Genomic DNA, 24,904 nt, shown 5'->3' with positions numbered 1-24,904 from the left:
GTGAGAGAGGGAACACAAGCAGGGGGAGTGGGAGAGGAAGAAGCAGGCCCCCAGCAGAGCAGGGAGCCTGATGCAGGGCTTGATCCCAGGACACTGGGATCACGCCTTGAGCCAAAGACAGGCGCTTAATGACTGAGCCACCCAGGCGCCCCTAAGATTTTATTTCTTTGGGGCGCCTGGGTGGCACAGCGGTTAAGTGTCTGCCTTCGGCTCAGGGCGTGATCCTGGCTTTACAGGATCGAGCCCCACATCAGGCTCCTCTGCTATGAGCCTGCTTCTTCCTCTCCCACTCCCCCCTGCTTGTGTTCCCTCTCTCGCTGGCTGTCTCTATCTCTGTCGAATAAATAAATAAAATTAAAAAAAAAAAAAAAGATTTTCTTTGACAGAGAGAGAGAGCACAAGCAGGCGGATGGCAGGCAGAGGGAGAAGCAGGCTCCCCGCTGAGCAGGGAGCCCGATGTGGGGCTTAATGTGGGGCTCCATTCCAGGACCCTGGGATCATGACCTGAGTTGAAGGGAGATACCTAACTGACTGAGCCACCCAGGCGCCCCTAGAGTTTTTTTTTTTATGGCGTTTGTCATTTCTTCAGTTTTCTGGTTTTGAGGTTATTAATGCATTTGTTAATGTTTTCATTCTAAAGGAGATTGATGCTATAACAGCTCCTCAGCCTGCAGCTCCTGTAGGAGCTTCTGCTCCACCTCCAACTCCACCTCGACCAGAGCCAAAGGAATCAGCAACGTCTGCCCTTTCTTCTACTACTACAAATGGAACGGACTCAACTCAGACCGCAGGGTGGCAGTATGATACTCAGTGTTCATTAGCAGGAGGTAAGTTTGATCCTTTGGGGTTTTTTTGTTTTTTTTTTTTTTTTTGATCCTTTGATTTTTATTTTAAAGAAATCTGAAGTGCAGTCTTTAAAGGTGTTCTAGGCATTGACATTCCCAAAGATGAAAACCCCTATCCTTTAGCCCCAGACTTTAGGATTCTGGCCTTTTAAGTACATTGTTTAGAATATGATAAGGAGAACTGTTTTCTCTAAGAATTACTAGGATAATAATTGTATCTTTTGAAAAAAATTGGGGGAAAATTGCTCTTTTAAGCAGTTGCAGTTTATGCCAAGTGAATAATAAAAGCCATTATTTTAAAAATTCTTCTGGGGTTCAAGATACATTTTTGGACTGTCAGACTGCTTTTTTAAGCCATGTGTGCAAAGAGGATTTGGGAAGGAGGAGTTGGACCCCCAGGGAACATTTGACAATGTCTGAAGACATTTTTGGTTGTCACAGTGGGGGGTGGGAAATTGTTAGTGCATCGAGTGGGTAAAACCTGGGATGCTAAACACCACGTAGGACTGCCCCCACCACATCAAAGAACTCTCCAGCCCAGATGTTAACAGTGCTAATGTTGAGGAACCCTGTGTTAGATTGTTACGGCTTTAGAGCTGACTTGGGATATGAGATCAGAATTGTGGAGAAATTTGTGCCTTTTTTTTTTTAATTTTTTAATTTTAATTCCAGTATAGCTAACACACAGTGTTATATTAGTTTCCAAGTGTACAGTATAGTGATTTAGGAATTCTGCCCATCACTCTGTGCCCATCATGATAAGTTCACTCCTTAATCCCCATTACCGATTTTACCTATCCCCACCCCCACCTCCCCTCTGGAAACCATCAGTTTGTTCTCTATAGTTAAGAGTCTGTTTCTTGGTTTGTTTGTCTCTCCTTTTCTTCCCTTTGCTCATTTGTTTTGTTTCTTAAATTCCACATGAGTGAAATCTTACGGTATTTGTCTTTCTCTGAGTGACTTATTTTGCTTTGCATTATACTCTCTAGCTCTGTGTTGTTAAAAGTGGCAAGATTTCATTCTTTTTTATGGCTGAATAGTATTCCATTGTGTATATGTACCACCTTCTTTATCTATTGATGGATACTTGGGCTGTTTCCATAATTTGGCTATTATAAATAATGCTGCCAAAAACATACGGGTGCGTATTATCCTTTCAAATTAGTGTTTTTGTATGCTTTGGATAAATACCCAGTAGTGTGTTCACTAAATAATAGGGTAGTTCTATTTTTAATTTTTTGAGGAACCTCCATACTGTTTTCCACAGTGGCTGCACCAGTTTGCATTCCTACCAGCAGTGTAAGAGGGTGCTTTTTTCTCCATGTCCTCACCAACACCTGTTTCTTGTGATTTTGATTTTAGCCATTCTGACATGTGTGGGGTAATATCTTGTAGTTTTAATTTGCATTTTTTTATGTGTCGTCCATCTGTGTGTCATCTTTGGAGAAATGTCTGTTCATGTCTTCTGCCTATTTTTAGTTGGATTATTTGGTTTTTGTTTTTTGTTTGTTGTGGGGTTTTTTTGTTTGTTTTTTAAAGATTTTATTTATTTGACAGAGAGACATGGGAAGAGAGCGAATGCTAGCAGGGGGAGTGGGAAAGGGAGAAGCAGGCTTCCCACTGAGCAGGGAGCCTGGTGCAGGGCTTGGTCCCAGGACCCTGGGGTCATGACCTGAGCCGAAGGCAGATACTTAACAACTGAGCCACCCTGGCACCCCAGGATTATTTGGGTTTTGGGTGTTGAATTGAAGTTTTTTACATATTTTGGGTACTAACCCTTTATCAAATATGTCATTTGCAAATATCTTCCCCCATTCAGTAGGTTGTTTTTAGTTTTGTTGATGAGAAATTTGTGTTTTAAAATTTGTTTTATTTTCTTCTAGTTGGAATTGAGATGGGAGATTGGCAAGAAGTCTGGGATGAGAACACAGGATGCTATTATTATTGGAACACACAAACAAATGAAGTGACTTGGGAGTTACCCCAGTATCTTGCCACCCAGGTACAGGGATTACAACATTATCAGCCCAGGTAAGAATAGACTTGAAATTACCTAAGAAGGCAGTTAGAGTCTTATCCTTTGTTGATAATATTTGCCTTCTGTTTCTCTTGTTAAGTATGTTTGTGTCTATATATATATTTTTTGTTTTGTTTTTAGTTCTGTAACAGGTGCTGAAGCTAATTTTGCAGTTAATACAGACGTGTATACTAAGGAGAAAAACGTTTCTATTTCCAGTGGTAAAAGTGGACCAGTCATAGCCAAGCGAGAAGTTAAAAAGGTCAGTTTTACAATTTATCTCATTTGCTTATTTCAAATCTAAAGAATTTGACTGTTATTCTGGCACAGGTATAGACGCCTTCTGTTACTATTTTACAACCAGTTGTGAAATAAGATAAATGCTGATTTCTTAAAGCTTTATTTAATCTAATGTTTATGTTTAATATGTAGCATTTATACCAGCTATCCAGTTCAGTGGTTTTTTGGAACTTTAGGGTGTGCCACAGAGGCTCGTTCAGTCATTGTGAAGGATGTGGGAGCAGCCAAGCAGGCAGGGCTTCAGATCTCCTTCTTTGCTTCAGAATAGCTCTATTTTGGGGCCCCCACATAAGTTTTTTGTTTTGTTTTGTATTTTTGTCAAAAAGATAAGCTACCTTAAAACTTAAAAACTATTTTTAGTAAAATGAGCATTTCTATAGCTTCATCAATAAGACAGATTAAGTTGTACCCTGTAGTACGTGTGTTGAATTTTAATTTATCTTGAATTTTAAGTGATGGGTTTGAATGGGGAGTATAGTAAAAAGTACTTTTCAGGGGGCGCTTGACTGACCCAAGTCAGTAGGTAGAGCATGCAACTCTTGATCTCAAGCTCCATGTTGGGTGTGGAGCTGGTTAAATAATAAACACACACACACTTCCAGAATAATTTGGTATTTATAACTGTAGGAGGGAAGTAGATTAAATATTACCCCAATGAAGGAAATGGGCACTTTAAGTTTAATCACACATTTCATTTTAGAATTATTTCACTTTCCTCTAAATCACCTTTCTAGCATACCTGTGAAGTTACGTCATTATACAGAAGGGTGGAGATTTATCCAGTCATATGTTGAGTTGACAAAACTCAGATCTTATTTTTTAAAATTCTGCTTCTGCTAACCTGCCTTTAGACTTGGAAAATAGGGAGGAGGATATGTATGAATCCCACCCAAAGCTAGGTTCTAGTTCAAACACTGCTTTCCTAAAGTAACAGTGTTTGTATTATGTTCATGTAAGGAAAATGGTACAAACATATGTATTAATCTGTTGGTAGTCAGTGGTTTTTAAGAATATCCAGTGATTGGGGGTGCTCAGTTGGTTAAGCATCTGCCTTTGGCTCGGGTCATAATCCCAGGGTTCTGGGATTGAGTCCCGCATCAGGCTCCCTGCTCAGCCGGAAGTCTGCTTCTCCCTCTCCATCTATACCTTCCCCCCTGCTCATGCTCTGTCTCTCTCTCTCTCTCTCAAATAAATAAATAAAGTCTTAAAAAAAAGAAAAGAAAATCCAGTGATTGAAAAATATAGTCATTTTTGGCATGAACAAATTGAATATGTATTCAGGTGAGGTGTTTTATTTATTTATTTTTTTAGATAAATGAGATTATTTTATTTTTTACAGGAAGTAAATGAAGGAATTCAGGCTCTCTCAAATAGTGAGGAGGAGAAGAAAGGGGTGGCAGCATCACTGCTTGCTCCTTTGTTGCCTGAGGGAATAAAAGAGGAAGAAGAGAGATGGAGAAGAAAAGTGATTTGTAAAGAAGCAGAGCCAGCCTCAGAAGTGAAAGAAACAAGTACAACAGCAGAAGAAGCAGCAACAATAGCAAAACCACAGGAAATTACATTGGACAACATGGAAGACCCTTCTCAGGAGGATCTTTGCAGTGTTGTTCAATCTGGAGAGAGTGAAGAAGAAGAGGAACAAGATACCCTTGAGCTGGAACTTGTTTTGGAAAGAAAAAAAGTAAGGTTTTAGAATTTTTGTTACATGCCTTTTCTCCCTTCAGTACTAGTAGGTCCTGGGATCGTTGTGCTCAGTTTACTGCCATTTTTGGGATTTTGTTTTTCTTAACCTTTTGTCTAGGTATGTTTAAGCTTCTGTAATAAAAACTTGAACTGTGGAGTTGTAGTTCTTTTGGTTCCTGGTGATACTTTTGGTAGTTGACAACTATCAAAGAGAACAACTATCAAACTAATAAAGACTGATACTGCTCTGATTTAAAGATAGATGGATACAGTGAATAATATATCTTTTATTTAGCTTCTTAACAAACGAGCTTTGTAAATTCTTGATAATAACTTGGTTTTTAACCCAACAGTTAAAATACTGGTTGACTTGCAGTGATCACTCATGGGGATTGTTCACATAGTTAAATGGGCCTTGTAAAATTAAGAGGAACCAATAATTTCATGTGCTTTCCTTTCAAAAAAGATGGCCCACAGGAAACTTCCCTGATTGAGAAATTGATTTTTACCTATTTTCTGCCCTGATTTTTCTTGGAACAGTTTCATCTACTGCTACTTTGAGTATGAAGCAAAATCTTAATGGGTGTTATAACAGCAATATCTTCTTGAAGCTTTCCCTGTTTTGACAAATTTGAAGCTATGGAGAGGGACAAGCAAAGTTAGACTTTATTGTGTTCATACATTGGAAAATTTGTCTCTTAGTGGATCTCTAGGACCTATCCCCTTCAAATAGGTATTTGTCAACTACAATCATGAATAAGATTTACTGGATACTAATAAAAAATATGAGCATAATGCTTGGCTCTGATGGAAAAATGTATTAAATACTTACTGTCCTCAAAGGATTTTAATTCCCATAATATGTGGTTATCATTTTTGGTATTCACAAATGCTTAAACGTTGATAAACAGCTAATGACACTCTAACTTTGTTGTCATGTTCATCCTAGGCAGAGTTACGAGCCTTGGAGGAAGGAGATGGTAGTGTGTCAGGGTCTAGTCCATGTTCTGACATCAGCCAGCCAGCATCTCAGGATGGAATGCGTAGACTTATGTCTAAAAGGGGGAAATGGAAGATGTTTGTTCGAGCTACAAGTCCAGAATCTACCAGTCGGAGTTCTAGCAAAACTGGACGAGAGACTCCAGAAAATGGAGAAACTGGTAATTCGTGTTTTACTTTAAAATTTCAGAGTTGAGAGATAGTGGAAATCCTTTCCCTTTTTTGATTGCCTCTTCAGCAAAAAGAAAGAGATAACACTTACCCTTTTATGGGAGTGCTAGAAAGGAAGCTTCCTTTCACTTCTCTCCTTTTCCTACTCCACCTCTAGTGGAGGAGTGAGAGTTAAGAGTTGCCATCCATTGGGTTGTAGATTCACTACTGATTGGGGACTATCTCAAAAGCAGAAAAGCAAGATTGACTCCTCTTTTTTAAAAAATGCTGCTACAGTAGTCTTGATCTGTATTAACCCTACGGGCTCTCCTTAGCTCACTGTTTACAGTTGGTAAGCAAGGCAGGCAAGGACCACCTCTGGCAAGCCCAGCGTCATCTGTGCTCTCTCTGTGTACAGGTTGCCCAGCCTCTGCTTAGTTGTTTAGATGGATTGGTCCTTTCATGTGGACCCAGCTTATCTCTGTTCAGGGTAATGTAGAAGAGATCCTGCTGCATCTTTCTAATCTATTATCAGAACTGATATCTTGGGGTGCTTGGGTGGCTCAGTCAGTTAAGTGTGTGTCTTCTGCTGGGATCAAGCCCAAAATGGGGCTCCCTGCTCAGTGGGCAGTCTGCTTCTCCCTCTCCCTCTACCTCTCCCCGGGTTGTACTTTCTCTCTCTCTCTCTCTCTCTCAAATAAATAAATCTTAAAGAACCAATATCTTAATCTCCATTTGGCCCTAATTCTGTAGTGGAAAATTAGCAGTAAGATTTGAGCACCAAACCTTATTAGTTTGGCTTAGCCTAACAGAAGATACCTTTATAGCTTATGGTTAAAAAACAACAAATAAAAAACACAGTAATAAGTAAATGCAAGCATCCTTGTTTGAATTTTTTCTTTTCAGTCAACAATATAGAGGAATATGAAGTAGAAATCTAAAAGTCCCCCTTCATCTTTTTCCTATTCTCATTCTCTACCCCCAAAGTCTTTTCTCTGTCCTTTGACTATATTCTTCTAGACCTTTTCCTCTGTGTTCATTTTCTAGTTGTGTATGTATGTGTAATATATACATGTAATATGTAATTTTTGCCATAAATGAGATTAACCACATGGATTGTGACATACTTTTTTCTTTTTTTTTTTTAGGTGACATACTTTTTTTCACTTAAAACATTTAAATTATTTTTTTTAACCTCTAAGTGGTATAGATGTTTTCCTTTAACTCTTTTCCATCAATGGACATTTAAGTTGTGTCCATGTTTAACTCTTCAAAATAATATTGCATTTGTATTATCCAGTAATACCTACAAGCCATTCAAATGTTCATCCAAGATAGAATGGATAAATTCTATTAGGTTTTTGTTTTTTTTTTTTTAAGATTTTATTTGAAAGAGCGCGAGCAGAGAGTAGGTGGGCAGAGGCAGAGGGAGAAGCAGGCTCCCCACGGAGCAGGGAGTACAATGCAGGGCTTGATCCCAGGACCCTGAGATCACAGGTCGTGACCTAAGCCAAAGGCAGATGCCCAACCAACTGAGCCACCCAGATGCCCCAATTCTAATGTATTCTTGCAATTGAATACTAAACAGCAGTGAAATATGAATGATCTACAATTAGTATGCATCAACATGATTCTAAGAAACAGTAGTATTGAATTTAAAAAGCTACAGGAGAATGCATATGTTAACATTCTGTTTATATAAGTTGGAAAATAGGCAAAAATACTGTGCTTAAAGAACCATCCATGATGAAACTAAAGGAAAGTACTTACACCATTGGAGTAGAGATCATTATGTCTGGTGTGGATATGATAGCAGAGGCACTGTGAACTTCAGGAGTGCCAGTGATAGTCCTTCATACTGCTGGGTTGTAGTTACTTGAGTGCTTACTTCATCCTTTATATTTATTATGACACTTAACAAAAAAGACAATGCTATAATAAACATCCTGGTATATATGTCTTTATGTAGATTTTAGTGTCAGTATAGATTCCTAGAGATATATTGCTAGGTCAAGGGGTATATACATTTTAATTTGATAGATACTAATTGTCCTCTAAAATATTTTAGTCTTAGGGGTGTCTGGGTGGTTGTTGGTTGGGCATCTGACTTCAGATCAGGTTGTGATCTCAGGGTCCTGGGATCGAGCCCTGCATCAGGCTCCATGCTCCGTGGGGAGTCAGCCTCTTCCTCTTCCTCTGCCCCTCTATCTGCTCATGCTCTCTTTCTCTCTCAAATAAATAAAAAAATCTTAAAAGCATTATATGTATATAATATATATATATATATATTTATATACATATATATAATATATATATATATTTATATATATATATTCTAGTCTTAGAGCTCTGGTGATGCTATAAATTGTTAAATTCTTGTACCTACCACCAAATGTAAGATGTCTAATATACTAGTGAATTATAAACCAATAAGTGAGAGAGAGGTTGGTTTCAATTTGAAAATGCAGGCGTATTAATGATAAATAAAGAACAAGGCCATTATATGATGAGGTTAAGTACTTAAGATAAACCTTGAGGCTAATAAAAGCTGTTGAAAGTGATTTAAAGGTCACATTACTTCTTTAGATCAAGGATTAACCAGAGTCAAGAAAAAACTTAAATTGGTTATTTTTCTTAAAAAATGACTGATAGGGGTGCCTGGGTGGCTGGGGCGCCTGGGCGGCTCAGTCGTTAAGCGCCTTCCTTCGGCTCAGGGCGTGATCCCGGTGTTCGGGGATCGAGCCCCGCATCAGGCTCTTCTGGGAGCCTGCTTCTTCCTCTCCCAATCCCCCTGCTTGTGTTCCCTCTCTCGCTGGCTGTCTCTCTCTCTCAATATATAAATAAAATCTTTTTTAAAAAAATTACTGATAGTCTCATGACAGAATGATTTACATTGTATATGTGGGTTAGTTTGGTAAGCAGGTGGTAAGCAAACATACCAGGGTTCATATCTGTTACTCCATTTAAGTTGATGGTAAGCTTCTTCTCTTTTGATGATTCCCACTAACAAGACATCACCAACCAGAAGAGTAGGAGCGTCCAATAAAGATTGTCCATAGGTCTTAACCAGTTTAGAAATAAGGTTATCAGGTAGTTTAAAATTTATGTTCCTCTGATTTTAAAAGCCTTTTTTTCAAAACCCAATTCATAAAGAACCCTTATATATCCTTATACAAGGATATATATCTTGGGTTTGATATGTAGCCTTTACAAGTAATTAAAGCAGTGGTATCCTGGAACAGGAGATTAGAAAAATTAAACAGATGAAGAGAAAGGGAAAGCAGAGACTACAGGGTAACGTAAAACAAATTGTTATTTATAGACCTTTAAAGAAACGTGATTATAAAGGATAAAGTTTTTTGGCTTTATAAAGACAGTAGGTAGATAAGTCATTAGGGTTTCTTTAATAAGGAAAACAGGCAAAGGAAAAAGAACTAATAACCTTTTTCAAATATCTTTGCTACAGGGGTAAGAAAATATATATGGGATACTATGTTAGTATTGGTCCTTTAATTTCACATGGTTTCTTTTGTAGTAGTTGGTGCTGACACTTCAGAAAAAATAGATGAGAATTCAGACAAAGAGATGGAGGTAGAAGAATCTCCAGAGAAGATAAAAGTACAGACAGCGCCTAAAGAAGAAGAACAGGATTTGAAAGTATGTGTATTATTTAATACAGCTTGACAAATATTTTTAAATTGGGCAGCCATTAAAGTACATTCTCTGTTAGCAAGTACAGTGACCTTTACTTATCTCTATATAGAAATGATTTATGTAGTTAGGTGAAAAGGTCATATTTCAGGCTGGAACACTGAATTATAAGACTGACTTGTTGCAAAGAAATTATCTAAAATTCTAAATGCATTAATTGCTTTCTTAAAAGGTAAGCCTTCATTGGAAAGCAATAACAGCTTATCAAATGTAGGCTTCTCTAGTTTGGAAGTACTGAAGAACCCAAAAGTCACAAATTTAATTCCTGCATGAACTACTTGTCCTTACACAACGGTAAATTTGGTTCCAGTTTTATTTCAAGCCTGATATCGTGACAATTGGACCGCCTAAGTATGAGGCTCTTTAAGGATGATCTGTTGGAAAAACTATTTAGCACAGTCATTTGACCTGAAAGAGTTTATCCAGTCACTGACTAGAGTGCAACCATGTGAAAGGGACTGGGAGAATTAACCTTTTGTTCAGTGTGTAGATAGTAAAAGCAATTAGTAATGCATAAATGATAGTTTGGACATTATTGGGAATTGTATCATTTAACATCTCTTTACACCTGTTGAATCCTGTGTTGTCTCAGAGTACATATGCATTTAATTTCTCTAGACTTGTAAATATCACTTGTTATGTGAATTAATTTACTTAAATTAGAATCTTCTCTACATAAATGTTTAGATGTAGCTGTTTAAGAAGGGCTGTTTCTAGGCACACCCATTTTTTTTAGCATATTTAAGAATAAATGAAAGATTTTACATAATATAGGAAATACTGCTGATTGAATTTTATTTATTCCTTTTTTTCTTTCTTGAATTACAGTTTCAGATTGGAGAACTGGCAAATACCCTGACAAGTAAATTTGAATTCCTAGGCATTAATAGACAGTCCATCTCCAACTTTCATGTGCTGCTCCTACAGACTGAGGTAATTTAGCCATTTTGGGTATAGTTGGTCTTAGAGTAAAATGCTGTATATGTGAGGCATTTGTTTTACTTGTTTTATTTTATTTTATTTTTTTAAAGATTTTATTTATCAGAGAGTGAGAGAGAGAGATTACAAGCAGGGGGGAGGGGCAGAGGGAGAAACAAGACTCCCTGATGAGCAGGGAGCCTGACATGGGTTTGGATCCTAGGACCCTGGGATCATGACCTGAGCTGAAGGCAGACGCTTAACCGACTGAGCCACGCAGTCTCCCTTGTTTTAATCCTAAATTTTAATATTTAATGTTGGTGCACATTTGAACTACCAACCCAGGAAATAAAACTGTGTATTAGGTAAAGCAAAATATAATTATGAAGATAAATACTGAGATTGAGATTTTGTGTGTGTGGATACCACCTTCAATAGGCATATATTTTATTTAAAACAATTTTTTTGTGGGGTGCACCTGGTGATTCAGTCAGTTAAGCATCCAACTTGATTTCGGCTCAGGTTATAATCTCAGGGTGGTAAGATTGAGCCCCACATGGGGCTCAGTGTTCAGCATCAAGTCTGCTTCTCCTCCCCTCCCCCACTTGTTCTCTCTCTCTCCCTCTCTCCCTCCCTCTCTCAAATAAATAAAATCTTTTTAAAAATATTTTTTTTTTAGGGGCACCTAGGTGGCTCAGTTGTTAGGCGTCTGCTTTCGGCTCAGGTCATGATCCCAGGACCCTGGGATTAAGTCCTGCATCGGCCTCCTTGCTCACTGGGAAGCCTGCTTCTCCCTCTCCCACTCCCCCTGCTTGTGTTCTCTCTCGCTCTCTCAATCTCTGTCAAATAAATAAATAAAATCTTTAAAATATATATATATATATATTTATTTATTTATTTATTTTTTTTTTTAGTGTAAGCTCTATGCCCAATGTGGGGCTCGAACTCAAGGCCCTGAGATCAGGAGTCACATGCTCCACTGGCTGTGAATGGGCATGTATTTTAATATAGACCTGTTTTCTAACAATTCTATTGACAGTGATCAGATGAGGCCATGTAGCATTGAAAGACTTTTAAGTGCTACAGGATTATAAATCTATTTAAGAAGAAAAGTTCTGGGGGCACCTGGGTGGGTTAGTCACTTGGGCATCTCCCTTTGGCTCTGGTTGTGATCTCGGGGTCCTGGGTCAAGTCCTGCATTGGGCTCCCTGTTCAGTGGGAAGTCTGCTTCTCCCTCTGCGCCTCCCTCTGCTTGTGCTTGCTCTCTCTCTCCCCCACTAAATGAATAAAATCTTTTAAAAAAAAAAAAAAGGGAAGAAGAAAAGTTCTGAGTCCTATTTGTAACCTGCCTAGTTTACAGCATGGCAGGTTACAATTTAGTAAGGAGCTCTTGTAGGAAGCTGACTTCCATAAGGACTGAAACCTTTGTTTTTGATGAAGAACATTACTGAACTGAATGAACTATCACCAAGCAAAGGTACAATTGCTAGGGAGTTAATATAGTCCAAAGGGGAAAACAAAAACTGTGGCTCATTTTCACAGGTACTGGAGAGGTGGCAGTGTAAAAAGTACTGGAGTACTGGAGTCCAGTCTCATTTTTCAGAACTCTGCAGAGCAAACAAGATTTTTTATGAAATTAAGACAGGATCTTATTTTATTTATTTATTTATTTTGGTCTACTCTCTTTTTGTGAGAATATAGCAATACAGTCGTGGACTAGAAAATACGTTCCTTTTATTTCTGCCTGCTGTAATAACAAGAAGTCTTTAACTTATTTCTCCGTTTGTGATTCTAGACTCGGATTGCAGACTGGAGGGAAGGGGCTCTTAATGGAAACTACCTTAAACGAAAACTTCAGGATGCAGCAGAACAACTAAAACAGTATGAAATAAACGCCACTCCTAAAGGCTGGTCCTGCCACTGGGACAGGTACGCACTCTTCTCCCCTTTTCACCTTTCACCTTTGACATCTCAGACATGATTTGTGATCACCACCACCTGACGACATGACAGCCTGTCTGGAGACTGAGAGCAGCAGCAGTTAGCGGTGCTGGGCAGGCAGAGCACCGCGAGCACTTACAGAGTTTGGGCCGGCCTCACGGAGAAACAAAAAGCAATGTTTAAAGTGTTCGATGTAACGGATTTTTTCCCAAGATGGACAAAGCTGGTTTTTACTCTCCAGAGTGTTGTTGCACGGAGTAGGGCGGGCTTGGGGGTTAAGCGCATGCGAGAGCTCTGTGCGCTTTACAGGACCTCTGGAAGCAACTACTCCTGATTAACCTCGGTGAAGTTAAGGAAAGCTTCGTGCCTGAAGATGTGAATGAAGAACAAGATTACTATCTTCTGCCAGCAGGTCAGATGAAAACATTTCTTTTTATATTTGGCTTTTCTTGATTTTTTTTTCGTTATTTGAAATCTTTGCTCTTTTATTTTTCAGCTCCCAGATCCTCTCCCTCTCTTTAGCTTTCACTGTGTTTGATATCAAGAGTATGAAATGTGAATTCCACGGTCCAAGAGGGGAAGAGTCACCTTTCGCAAACTTCGTTGTTCTCTTCTTTGGAAGGGAAATTAGTGTTCTAGGAGATTGAGTCCCTTCGTTAATGAAACTTGAAACCCTGTTAAGCATTGGCAAAAAAAAAAAAAAAGTGTGAGAGGTGTTTTCTAAGTCATCTGTTGGAATGAGAGGGCTCAGGGCTGTATTCACAGAGCTGCTGGCAGTGCAAATAGCTTTGAATTATCCTTGGTTCTTCATCCTCAATTGTCAAAGCTCTTTGTTGCCTTTGTGAATAGCAGTCCATTAAGAAGAGGTTCGTCCCTGTGAGAGCAGACTGCTGTCCTGGGACAGGACCAAATGGACGTGTCTTTGTAGGAGAATGGGTTTTAAAACGTGTGTTTTCTTTCTTGTAATTTAGGGATCATAGACGATATTTCTATGTAAACGAACAGTCGGGCGAGTCTCAGTGGGAGTTTCCAGATGGTGAGGAGGAGGAGGAAGAAAGCCAAGCACAAGAAAGTAGAGACGAGACTCTTCCTAAACAGACCTTGAAAGACAAAACTGGCACTGATTCAAATTCTGCAGAATCTTCTGAGAATTCCACAGGTGGGACAATTTACCCTGTACTAATTGGAGAGAAATAATTTTGGAGAAAAAAAAGACTCGTGTTGATATCATAAAAGAAGAAAATAATTCAAATCATGATATAAATTTCTAGTTAAAAAATAGTGGCTTTGACATAAAATTGCAAGTTAATATTGAAGAAAACTAAGGCAGTGACTGCTTGGAAATCAACATACTGTTAATATCAGACCTTGCTAAAACATGAAATGATGAGCCAATATATTTGATTTTAAAAGAGTGTCCCAGAGGTGCTCCCATCTGCTTGTTAGATGGGATGCTTCCTGATTCATGCATTATTTAATAAAGCCAATTAGATCTTAACAACAACAAAAAGATTGTCCTATAACCAGGCTGTCATGCTATAGACAAAGCTGTGTATCCACTAACAAGAATGCAAATTAATGTTAAGGAACTAGCAGCTGAATTGTCAATATGTGGGGTGATAATAGGAGATTTTGTTCTGTCTTTCTACAGAAAACTTAGTCTGTTGAATTGCAGCCTCATTTTCCCACTCCACTCATCTTATAAGACATATGGTTGCTACAAATTAAAATGTTCTGAAGAAATAGTATGAAACCATGACCATTATTTCAGAGATGCAAAATAATTGGTGGGGTGCAAATTGCCAACAATATTCTAGTAGAAAACAATCAGGGTGGCTCTCAGTGCTTTTAAAGTTTTCATAGAAGTCTTTAGTTTTGTTGTATACATTTTATTTTTATTTATTTATTTATTTTTAAAGATTTTATTTATTTATTTGACAGAGATAGAGACAGCCAGCGAGAGAGGGAACACAAGCAGGGGGAGTGGGAGAGGAAGAAGCAGGCTCATAGTGGAGGAGCCTGATGTGGGGCTCGATCCCATAACGCCGGGATCACGCCCTGAGCCGAAGGCAGACGCTTAACCGCTGTGCCACCCAGGCGCCCCTGTTGTATACATTTTAAAAAAGGCTTTCATAGCTCCTCAGTTACTCTGAGAACCTGAGAGCTTCTCTAAAGAGAAGTGGCTTGTTTTCCACGTTATGGAAGAAGATGTGGTTTTTTTTCCCCCTCTGAATCCACCATTCTTGGAATAACAAAAATAAGTGAATAGTGAAGTATAGTCAAGACTATGATTAGCAACCATTTTGATCTAAAAAACTGGTAGCTCTTTGTTAAAATGATAGGCGATAAGAGTCTGTGGTTTGGCTTTTAAAAGAATAAACCTTTGAAGATAAAGACATGGAATTTGTTGGTAACATAGACAGTGAAGAGCTGAATTTTTTTGACCTGCTTATCAAAAATGGTACTTCATATTCAGTTGGCTCCCTGATCCCAATCAAAAAGTTCTGATAATGTACCAAATGAAAGTGGTCATGTTACCAAATGATTTTGTTCATTTCTTAAATAGCCAGGGATAATTACCAGATCACTGAATAAAAAGCCACATTTGGCTGCAGTGATAATTTTGCACATAGCAAAAGGGTGTTTTTATTCTACTTCGTATTTCAGAAATATATGTTCTCAAGTTACAGGGTATTTAACATTTTCACGGAGAGATTTTCTCTTAATTTTTTTTGTCCTCATTCTTTTGGTGGTAATGATAGGTATGTCTCATGAGTTGGTTTTATTGTTTGCTTTTTAGTAGTGAACTGAAGAGGCTTGATGGTGGTTCTGGGAAGGAGATTCCACTCCTGACCATTGTCTAATGTCCCTTGTATGTTACAGAGCTGAATATTATAGAATTACCAACTCTTCAAGTGTTCTGTGAACACCTTAGAGTTATTTTTTCCGTTTGTTGATGACACAGTTGGGTACCGTCTGGTAAATGGAAGACTTGGAGACATTCCTGTTTGATTAAATAAAACTAATTATGCTGTAGGAAAAAGCCACTGATAAACCTGCTTATATTCTTAAGCCTCTTTAATGAGAGCTACTAAAACTTGATTAACTTGATTTAAATAAAACCCAAATCTTGAACTAAGGTCTTTGGGATTTAAGAGCGTTTCTGACCCCTGTTTTAAGCCTGTAAGGAAAGTTTATTTAATATATTCTGTTTGTCATCCCAGCAGTGGTTAAAACCATCTTTTAAAGAAGAAAAATTACTACATTGTAAGGAGCAAGGAAGTTCCCAAGTTCTATTCATTTTTAATCCTTGTTCATTGTTTGAATTTAACATCATGTCTCTAAGGACAAGTGATATTTGAAGATATCTAATATGTCTGTCTTATTAGGCTTTGTCACTTAGGTTACATTTAGCTGCTTTTCAAAAGTCTGTGAAAACTATTTTTTGTATAATAAGTTCTTGCTTTAAATTGCTAAAATGGCCTCTTGGTTCAAAATAATAAGCAGAAGTTCTCTCTTTGGAAGAACATAAGAAAACAGTAAAGGAAGCCTGCCTTCAAATAGAAATAAAGATGCATAGAAAAAATAGGTTCTTGAAGAGCTCAAAATTTGTGTCCCCACCCTATTCTAAGCCTGTGGTTTTCAAATTTATTAGCGTATGATAAAAGCTGTTTTACCTTTAATCTCTCCTTGGACTTCAGACTTAAATGTTGTCTTAAATGGCAAAATATACTAACTGGGTTGTATTTAGAAACAGAGAAGCATCATGTAATAGGACATCCATGGATACTCAAACGGAGATTTCTTAAGTTGTGTTTAAACTAAAGGAGAGAATTATCAGTTTTAAGACACAGCTTTTGTGTTTTGGGATTCAAGTATTAACCAAAAATGCTCCTTGTTTGCTGCTAAATTTATCAAGTCTAGTTTGTCTCATTTACATAAAGTTTAATTCTGATGAGCTTTACTGGAGGTCGTAACTGATAAGCTTTGCTGGAGGTGGTAAACCGCATTATTAACCTTGAACCTGTATTTCCTTGAGTTGCTTTGCCTAGCAGCACATTACCATCATAAACATACCTGTGTTGTATTATTCTTCTAGATGAGAATATGTAAAATTCACCTTACTCATTTACTTACCAAATGTTATTTAAAGTTTAGCAAAAGGATGTTTGATAAGTCATTAATCTTCAGTATTTATTACCTTAGTTCTGTAATCTTGATGTTTTGTTATCATGTAATACAGTAGACTGCCTGGTCGTACCCAGACTTTTATTCGTCTAAAAGTGTGTGAATTCATATTAGATGACCAAATATAAAATTTTAACAAGGCAGTTGAAGTCTTTTAGCTGGAAAACTGCATTCTTGTTTTCTAGTGAATATTTTCTCAGTGCTCTTTTCCTTTAAGTAAGCAATTTCTCAAAATAATTAGAGTAACCTTGTGAATCATCTTCTTAAAGTCTTTTTCATAATATATATCTGCTCCATAAAAACTAAAGCTATCTTAAAAGCCAAATGGTTAATGGTGGCTTTGGTTTTACCTTGTCGAGAACCAGTGTGATGTCTTTTGTGGCAACCAAGGTAAAGGGTTGTATCCTTGTCATAGAACCTTTTGTAATAGCACCCTTATTTAATCCCCCACTTTTGACTGTGAAATTTAACAGGTGATTGCATTTGGATCTCTACTCCGTGAGAAGTGAGTTATTCAGCTGTGATTTCTAAAGCTCTTAGACCCCTGGCATTACCAGGACTTCTTAGTAAAATAGCACTAGACTAGAAGTCAGACTTGGCCACTGAGAGCTGTATGATCTTGGGCAAGTCATTTTCCTCCTGGGTTTCATTACCTTTGAAATGAGAGAGTTGAACTAGATGATTTCTCATGTCTTTTCTACTCCTAAATTCTATGATTTTTAGGGAGAAAATTCCCTTCAACATTCCTGGGATATATAACTAATAGTCCCATATATTGTGAAACTTTCCTATTGACGATAAAGAGGGATGGGGAAGGCTACAAGTAAGTATATCCTCCTATTTTCTCTAACCCTTAAAGCTTTTCCCAGGAAAGAAGGAATAGTAATTAACTGGCTTTTGCAGAATTTGCAGGAAAACTGATCCTGCAGCTTTTTAGATATAATTTCTTAACTCAGACTCCAGCATCAATTTCAGATCCTCTTCATCTTCAAACACCTCTTTTGTGTGTGCCTTCATTTACCTTGAAGATTTGTTGTTCTAAATTTACCTTTTCTCATTACAGAAATTTAAAAAAAATTACCCTTCCTGATTTGTGTTGCTGTGATTTAGCAAATGTAATTCATAACCAAAGGTGCAAAGGAATGATAGAGTTGACGAGAGCACCTTGTAAATGGATTTTTAAAATGTAGTAACTCAAATTAATTAAAAAGGGTAGAATTCAAAACAGGTGTTTTGAATGAGTACTTCTCTGGGTCATCCCCCATCAGTCATCTACCTCACTAAGAAGTAAAATAACATGGAATCAGCATTGCAAATGCACATTATTTATTCCCCTCTTCTCTTTTGAAATAAAAAATACCCAGAGTGTTGCCTTCTAGTTGTGTATGTTGAAACTGTGAATGTTTGAAATAAAAAACTTCAGATTCAGATGACCAAATTTCTCATTGGGTTGATGAGGTGTGCTTCATTAGTCATCCATAAACCTGGACCCAAAGAACAAGACTAGTACATAATTTAGCTGGGGCAAGTGCTAACCGTGAGGTTCATAAATTCATCTTTCCATGGTAGTCATTTTTTAACTGAATTGCTTAATGTTTCAGTGACCTCAATGTAGAGTAGATGCCTGCAGGTCTGATTTTGTCTTACTAGTCACTTGAACGTGGCTGTGAATGCAAGCCACGGAGTTTTTGTCTTGTCTTTTCCCTGACTCCTGTTTGTTTTCATAGGTTCTCTTTGTAAAGAGTCCTTTTCTGGCCAAGTTTCTTCTTCATCACTCATGCCACTTACTCCATTCTGGACCCTCCTTCAGTCAAATGTGCCCGTGCTTCAACCTCCATTACCTTTGGAAATGCCACCACCCCCACCTCCACCCCCAGAATCCCCTCCTCCCCCTNCTCCCCCTCCCCCTCCCCCTCCTCCTGTAGAAGATGGTGAGATCCAGGAGGTAGAGATGGAGGATGAGGGAAGTGAGGAGCCTCCTGCCCCAGGAACAGAGGAGGATACTCCATTGAAACCTTCGACACAAACCACAGTTGTAACTAGCCAGGTGAGAAATACTGTTCGGCATTTTGAAGAGTTTCTGGGGACCGGGGCATGGTTTGACACCATGTTGTGTATTTTAGAAGAGGATATTTAATCAGGGATTTCAGCCACTAACTAGATTCTCTGTGTTTCAGAGTTCAGTTGATTCTACCATCTCTAGTTCTTCATCCAGTAAAGCGATAAAAAGAAAAGCTACAGAAATTAGTACTGCAGTAGTTCAGAGATCGGCTACCATTGGTAGTTCTCCGGTACTCTACAGCCAGTCAGCTATAGCTACAGGTAAACCTTGTGATTAAAATGTTTTCATCAGTGTATTATATCTTTGTTTTCAGAATTAGATGTCATAAAAGGCTTTTAGATGTCATGTAAAGGCTTTTCATTGTTTTAAGTAGGCACCACTCCCAGTGTGGAGCCCAGTGTGGGGCTTTAACTCAACAGCCTTGAGATCAAGAGTCTGACACTTAACTACTGAGCCACCCAGGCAGCCCAAAAGCTTTTCATTATGAAAACCGTATATATGGGGCGCCTGGGTAGCGCAGTCGTTGAGCGTCTGCCTTTGACTCAGGGTGTGATCCCGGCGTTCCGGGATCAAGTCCCATATTGGGCTTCTCCGCTGGGAGCGTGCTTCTTCCTCTCCCACTCCCCCTGCTGTGTTCCCTCTCTCGCTGGCTATCTCTCTGTCACATAAATAAATAAAAAATCTTAAAAAAACTGTATATATGTTTCTTCCAGTTACTAAAAACTACTATGTATCTTTCCGTATTGTTTTCTGTGCACTTACATGACTTCAGTAATTTTGATGTTTAAGTATCTTAATGCTGGGGGCTCCTGGCTGGCTTAGTTGGTAGAGCATGCCACTCTTAAACTCAGGATCATGAGTTTGTTTGTTTGTTTGTTTGTTTTTATGATTTTATTTATTTGTCAGAGCACAAGCAGGGGGAGCAGCAGACAGAGGGAAAAGCAGGCTCCCAGCTGACAAAGGAGCCTGATGTGGGACTCCATCGCAGGACCCTGGGATCATAACCTGAGCCAAAGGCAGATGCTTAACCAACTGAGCCACCCAGGCATCCAGGATCATGAGTTTAAACCCCACGTTGGGCATAGAGCTTATTTTAAAGAAAAAGGAAAACAAAAAAAGTACCTTATTGATAAAGTATTCAGAAATATTTTGCTATCAGAAAATTTGGCCTATGTGTATATGTATATATTTAAAGATTTTATTTTTTTGAGAGAGAGAGCACAAGTGGTGGGGAGGGGCAGAGAAACAGACACCCTGCTGAGCAGGGAGCCTAATGTGAGACTCAGTCCTAGGATCCTGGGATCATGACCTCAGCCAAAGGCAGATGCTTAACTGACTGAGCCACCCAGGTGCCCCTGTGGCTGTATATTTCTTTAAAGATTTACTTACTTAGCTTAGAGGGGTGGGGGGTGAGAGAAATTCTCAGGCAGTCTCCCTGCTGAGCGTGTAGCCCCTCGCAGGGCTTGATCTCACCATCCAGAGATCATGATCTGAGTCAGACGTTTAACTGACTGAGCCACCCAGGTGCCCTGTGGCTGTATTTTTGAGCAAACGGTATACTGACATCATTTTGTAGGGGATCTAACCCCCAGTTCTCTTTCCTTGTTTTTGCTTTGTCACAATGTCCTTCTTATAGTTTCATTTTATGTTTTCTGTGTTAGGTCACCAGGCAGCAGGGATTGGACATCAGTCTGCAGGGATTGGACACCAGGCAATATCAGTTAGCCATCCAGCAACAGGAATGGGTCATCAAGCCAGAGGAATGAGCCTACAGTCAAATTACCTAGGACTTGCATCAGCTCCTGCAATTATGAGCTATGCTGAATGTTCTGTCCCAATGGCAGTGACTGCTTCCACATTGCAACCAGTTCAGGCCCGAGGTGCTGTGCCTACCACTGCCATTATTGAACCACCACCACCACCACCTCCTCCTCCTCCTCCTCCACCACCACCAGCTCCCAAAATGCCGCCACCTGAGAAGACCAAAAAAGGAAAGAAAGATAAGGTATAGTAAATCTGTCTAATTTTCTATTTAAAAATATTTTAGGGCACCTGGATGGCTCAGTCAGTTAAACATCTGCCTTCAGGTCATGATGGTCAATGGGCTGAGCCACCCAGGCGCCCCATGATTCATTTTTTTTTTTTTAATCCATTCTGGCAGTATACGACTTTTAATTGGAGAGTTTCATTTATATTAGTAAATTACTAATTTATTATCAGTAATTACTAATATGGAAGGACTTACTGTTACCATTTTGTTACTTGTTTTCTCTATATTTTATAAAGCTTTTTTTGTCCTCATTTCTTCCCTTAATTTTGTTTAGTTAATTTTTTCAGTGACACATTTTGATTCCCTTGTCATTTTTTTTGCATATATTCTGTTTATTTTTTTGTGGTTACCGTGGGTATTATATATAATGTGCTTAAAGTTATGATAGCCTATCTTGAACTGATACACTCCAATGGAGACAAAAACTATACAGCTGCATCCCACTCCATTATTGATGTTATAAATTACATCTTTATATATTGTATATCCGTTAACATAGATTCGTTAATTATTTTTATGCTTTTGTCTTTTAAATTCTGTAGAAGAATAAAAAGTAGAGTTACAAACCAAAATCACAGTCATGCTGGTTTTTATATTTGTCCATGTATTTTTACCAGAGAACTTTATATTTTTATATGACAAGTTACTTTCTAGTATCTTTCATTTCAACTTGAAGGACTCCACTCCTTTAAGCATTTCTTATAAGGCAAGTCAATCAGTAATGAACTCCCTCAGCTTTTGTTTACTTTGGAACATCTTGTTTTTTTCCTTATTATTGAAGGAAGGTGTTACCTGGTATAGAATCCTCAATTGACTTTTTTTTTTTTTTAACTTTAACCACTTAAATATATCATTCTACTGTCTTTTGGCCTACACCATTTCTGCCAGAAATCCTCTGATAATCTTTTTGAGGATTCCAGTCACTTTTTCCCCCCTGCTTTGTAGATTCTCTGGCTTTTGACAAGTTATGTCACAGTGTAGTCTTTTGGGATTTATCCTACATGGAGTTTGTTAGGCCTCTTGGCTATGTCTGTCCATGTCTTCTTTAAATTTAGGAAGTTTTGGCTTTTTCTTTTCTTTTCTTTTCGTTTCTTTTCTTTTTTTTTTTTTCCTCTCTTTTTGAAATAGTCTCCACATCCAGCATGGAGCCCAGTGCAGGGCTTCAAACTCATGACCCTGAGATCAAGACCTGAGTTGATATCAAGAGTCATGCTTGAGCGACTGAGCCATCCAGGCACCCTGTGGCTGTTCTTAAAATTAGCTCTGCCGTTTTCTTTCCATCCTCCTGGTACTCCCATAATGCATACATTGGTCCACTTATTGGTACTGTAAGTCACTTAGACTCGGTTCACTTTGCTTCATTCTTTTTCTTTTTTGCTCTGCAGACCCAATAATTTCAGATGACCTACCATGAATTTTATTGATCCTTTCTTCCGCATATCAGAGTCTGCTGTTGAGCTAATGAATTTTTCAGTTCACATTTTTCAACTTCAGAATCTCTGTCTGGTTTGAATTTTTTTTATGTCTGTCGCTTTGTTGATAATCTCATCTTATTCATATATAATTTTCCTGATTTCCTTTAGTTCTTTGCCATTGTTTTCCTTTAGCTCTTTGAGCACATTTAAGACAACTTTTAAAGTCCTTGGTATGTCTTAAGCATGTGTTTATGGTTGGTTAGAGATTTTTTTTTTCCTTTGGATGGATGTGTTTCCCAGTTTCTCTGTGTGTTTTGTGATTTTTTTTCTTTGTTGAAAATTAGGCACTTGAGAAAACAACTCTCTCTCCCAGTCTTTGCAGGACCCAGGCTGTATTTGTGGAAAGACCTTCATTAATGGGCCCTGCATGAAGGCTCAAGATCTTTTCAGGCCTTTTCTGGGCATTTGTATTCCCTGGATTTGTGCTTTTCTTTTTTTCCCATTCCCCTGTATACACTTAATTTTAATTTTCCTAAGAGTCTTACACCTTTTTTTCCTAGGAACCTTACATGCTGTATAGTATTCCTATCTCCATAGTCTCCTGCTCCCAGGTATCCACACGACTACAGTTTCCCTATGGTTTTCACATGCCACAGTACCTGCCACTGCCTTTCATGGCTTTCAACCTGGGATCCAAAACATACTGCCATTCCTGCTTGAGCTCCAAGTTAGGCATTATACAGAAACCAGTCATTCAGGCAGCCACAGACAGGGTAGAACATTTCACACTTTTCCTTCCCTCCTGAAGGAGGGAACTGAGAATTGGCTGTTTCAGCCCAACCACATGGGAGAGGGTGGTGCAAGGGCAAGCAGACATGCCACAGAATTTCTTACTGTTTTGAGTGGGGCTGCTGCTGCTGCTTCTAATCTTTTTATTTTTTTTCCAAGATTTTGCTCTTCCATAATCTTTACACCCAATGTGGGGCTCAAACTTACAACCCCGAGATCAGGAGTGGGGCATGCTGTACCTACTGAGCCAGCCAGACACCCCAAGTTGTGGCTTATCGATTGAGTGTTCTCTTGGTTACTATAGATTTTCAGCTCATTTCCAGAGTTTCCATAAAGCCATTTTAGTCAGTCTGTATTTTTTTTACAATAATGTTTCTGTGAGGAAACGGCCTGGAGCTTCATATTCTGCCATCAGTCTGATGTCATGTCACACTCATGGGCACTTTTGAATGTCCTGATCACCCAAAGAAAATTTCTTATCAGCTTTTCTCCTCTGTGTTGGCACTTTATCTCCTGCCTCAACTGTAATCTTTTGCCCTGGGGGTCAACAGGGCAAATTTATTTGCCTTACCATGGTTCATGGAACCTTCTTGAATGGATTATGCATTCACACAAACTGGACAGTGGTTCCAGATTAAACCACTTGTCCAAGTTGGTACCATGGTTTCAGAAATTATCTGGGGGGGCGCCTGGGTAGCGCAGTCGTTAAGCATCTGCCTTGGGCTCAGGGCGTGATCCTGGCATTATGGGATCAAGCCCCACATCAGTCTCCTCTGCTGGGAGCCTGCTTCTTCCTCTCCCACTCCCCCTGCTTGTGTTCCCTATCTGGCTGGCTGTCTCTCTGTCAAATAAATAAATAAAATCTTTAAAAAAAAAAAAAAGAAACTATCTGGATATGAAGTGAATGTTATAGAAGTCAAGAATAACAATTAAGACAACGTATAAAGTAGATTAATGTCAGGCTCTATACTGAAGTACACACAGTTCTCCTGAGTCAGAATACTGTTTACCAACTCCATGTCTTTACTTTGTCCACCAGTCCCAATACTGTTTGTTCTTTGCACAATTAAATGTTAGAACAGCCAGTTCTCAGGGTTCATTTCTTTTATGAAGCTTTCCTTAACACTCTTCCTCCAGCCCTCTAGAGATAATTGCTTCCTCCTGTTTTCATGCAGTTAAGTAATTTTTTAGCTGGTCATGCTTTTATGCTCTTATAAATAATAGTTTGGAAAATCCAGAGTTCTAACTTGGTGTAATATATAATTTTTACATACTTGATATTAAAACAAATGATGGCCTATCTTTTGTTGTATGCAGGCCATTTTAAAAGAATATAAAATAGGGGCTCCGTGAGTGGCTCAGTCACATAAATGTCTGACTCTTTGTTTCGGCTCACGTCATGATCCTCTGTCATGAGATCAAGCCCCACATGGGGCTTCTCGCTTGGTGGAATCTTCTTGGGATTCTCCTCTCCCTCTTCCCCTCCCCACTATGCATGTGTGTGCGCACTCTCTCTCAAATAAATAAATAAATAAAGTCTTTTAAAAAAAAAAAGGGCGCCTGGGTGGCTCAGTTGGTTAAGGGTCCAACTCTTGATCTCAACTCCAGTCTTGATCTCAGGGTTATGAGTTGAAGCCCCACATTGGGCTCCATGCTGGGCATGGAGCCTACTTTAAATATATATATATATGTGTGTGTGTATATATATATACATATATATATATAAATAATAATATACTTAATGCCTCATGTTCAAGAATACTTGAGGGGCTCCTGGGTGGCATAGCGGTTAAGCGTCTGCCTTCGTCTCAGGGGATGATCCCGGCATTATGGGAT

General features: G+C 38.7%; 1 protein-coding gene across 2 annotated transcripts in view; it reads left to right on the top strand.

Moving 5' to 3' along the window:
* Positions 1–24,904, top strand: part of FNBP4 (formin binding protein 4) — a 36,977-nt gene that overhangs the window by 5,625 nt on the left and 6,448 nt on the right. For both annotated transcript variants that reach the window (XM_002921651.4, XM_034644696.1), the window contains exons 4-15: positions 641–827; positions 2,729–2,876; positions 3,004–3,124; positions 4,502–4,843; positions 5,795–6,005; positions 9,530–9,651; positions 10,534–10,638; positions 12,419–12,552; positions 13,536–13,723; positions 18,480–18,799; positions 18,930–19,074; positions 20,476–20,819. In XM_002921651.4, coding sequence (XP_002921697.4) covers positions 641–827; positions 2,729–2,876; positions 3,004–3,124; positions 4,502–4,843; positions 5,795–6,005; positions 9,530–9,651; positions 10,534–10,638; positions 12,419–12,552; positions 13,536–13,723; positions 18,480–18,799; positions 18,930–19,074; positions 20,476–20,819 — 2,367 coding nt within the window. The remainder of the gene's footprint in view (positions 1–640; positions 828–2,728; positions 2,877–3,003; positions 3,125–4,501; positions 4,844–5,794; positions 6,006–9,529; positions 9,652–10,533; positions 10,639–12,418; positions 12,553–13,535; positions 13,724–18,479; positions 18,800–18,929; positions 19,075–20,475; positions 20,820–24,904) is intronic.

The sequence above is a fragment of the Ailuropoda melanoleuca genome, chromosome 16 (genome assembly GCF_002007445.2).
Source record: "Ailuropoda melanoleuca isolate Jingjing chromosome 16, ASM200744v2, whole genome shotgun sequence".
NCBI classification, from domain to species: Eukaryota; Metazoa; Chordata; class Mammalia; order Carnivora; family Ursidae; genus Ailuropoda; species Ailuropoda melanoleuca.
The sequence above is the reverse complement of the archived record's forward strand: the minus strand, read 5'-3'. Positions and strand labels throughout refer to the sequence as shown.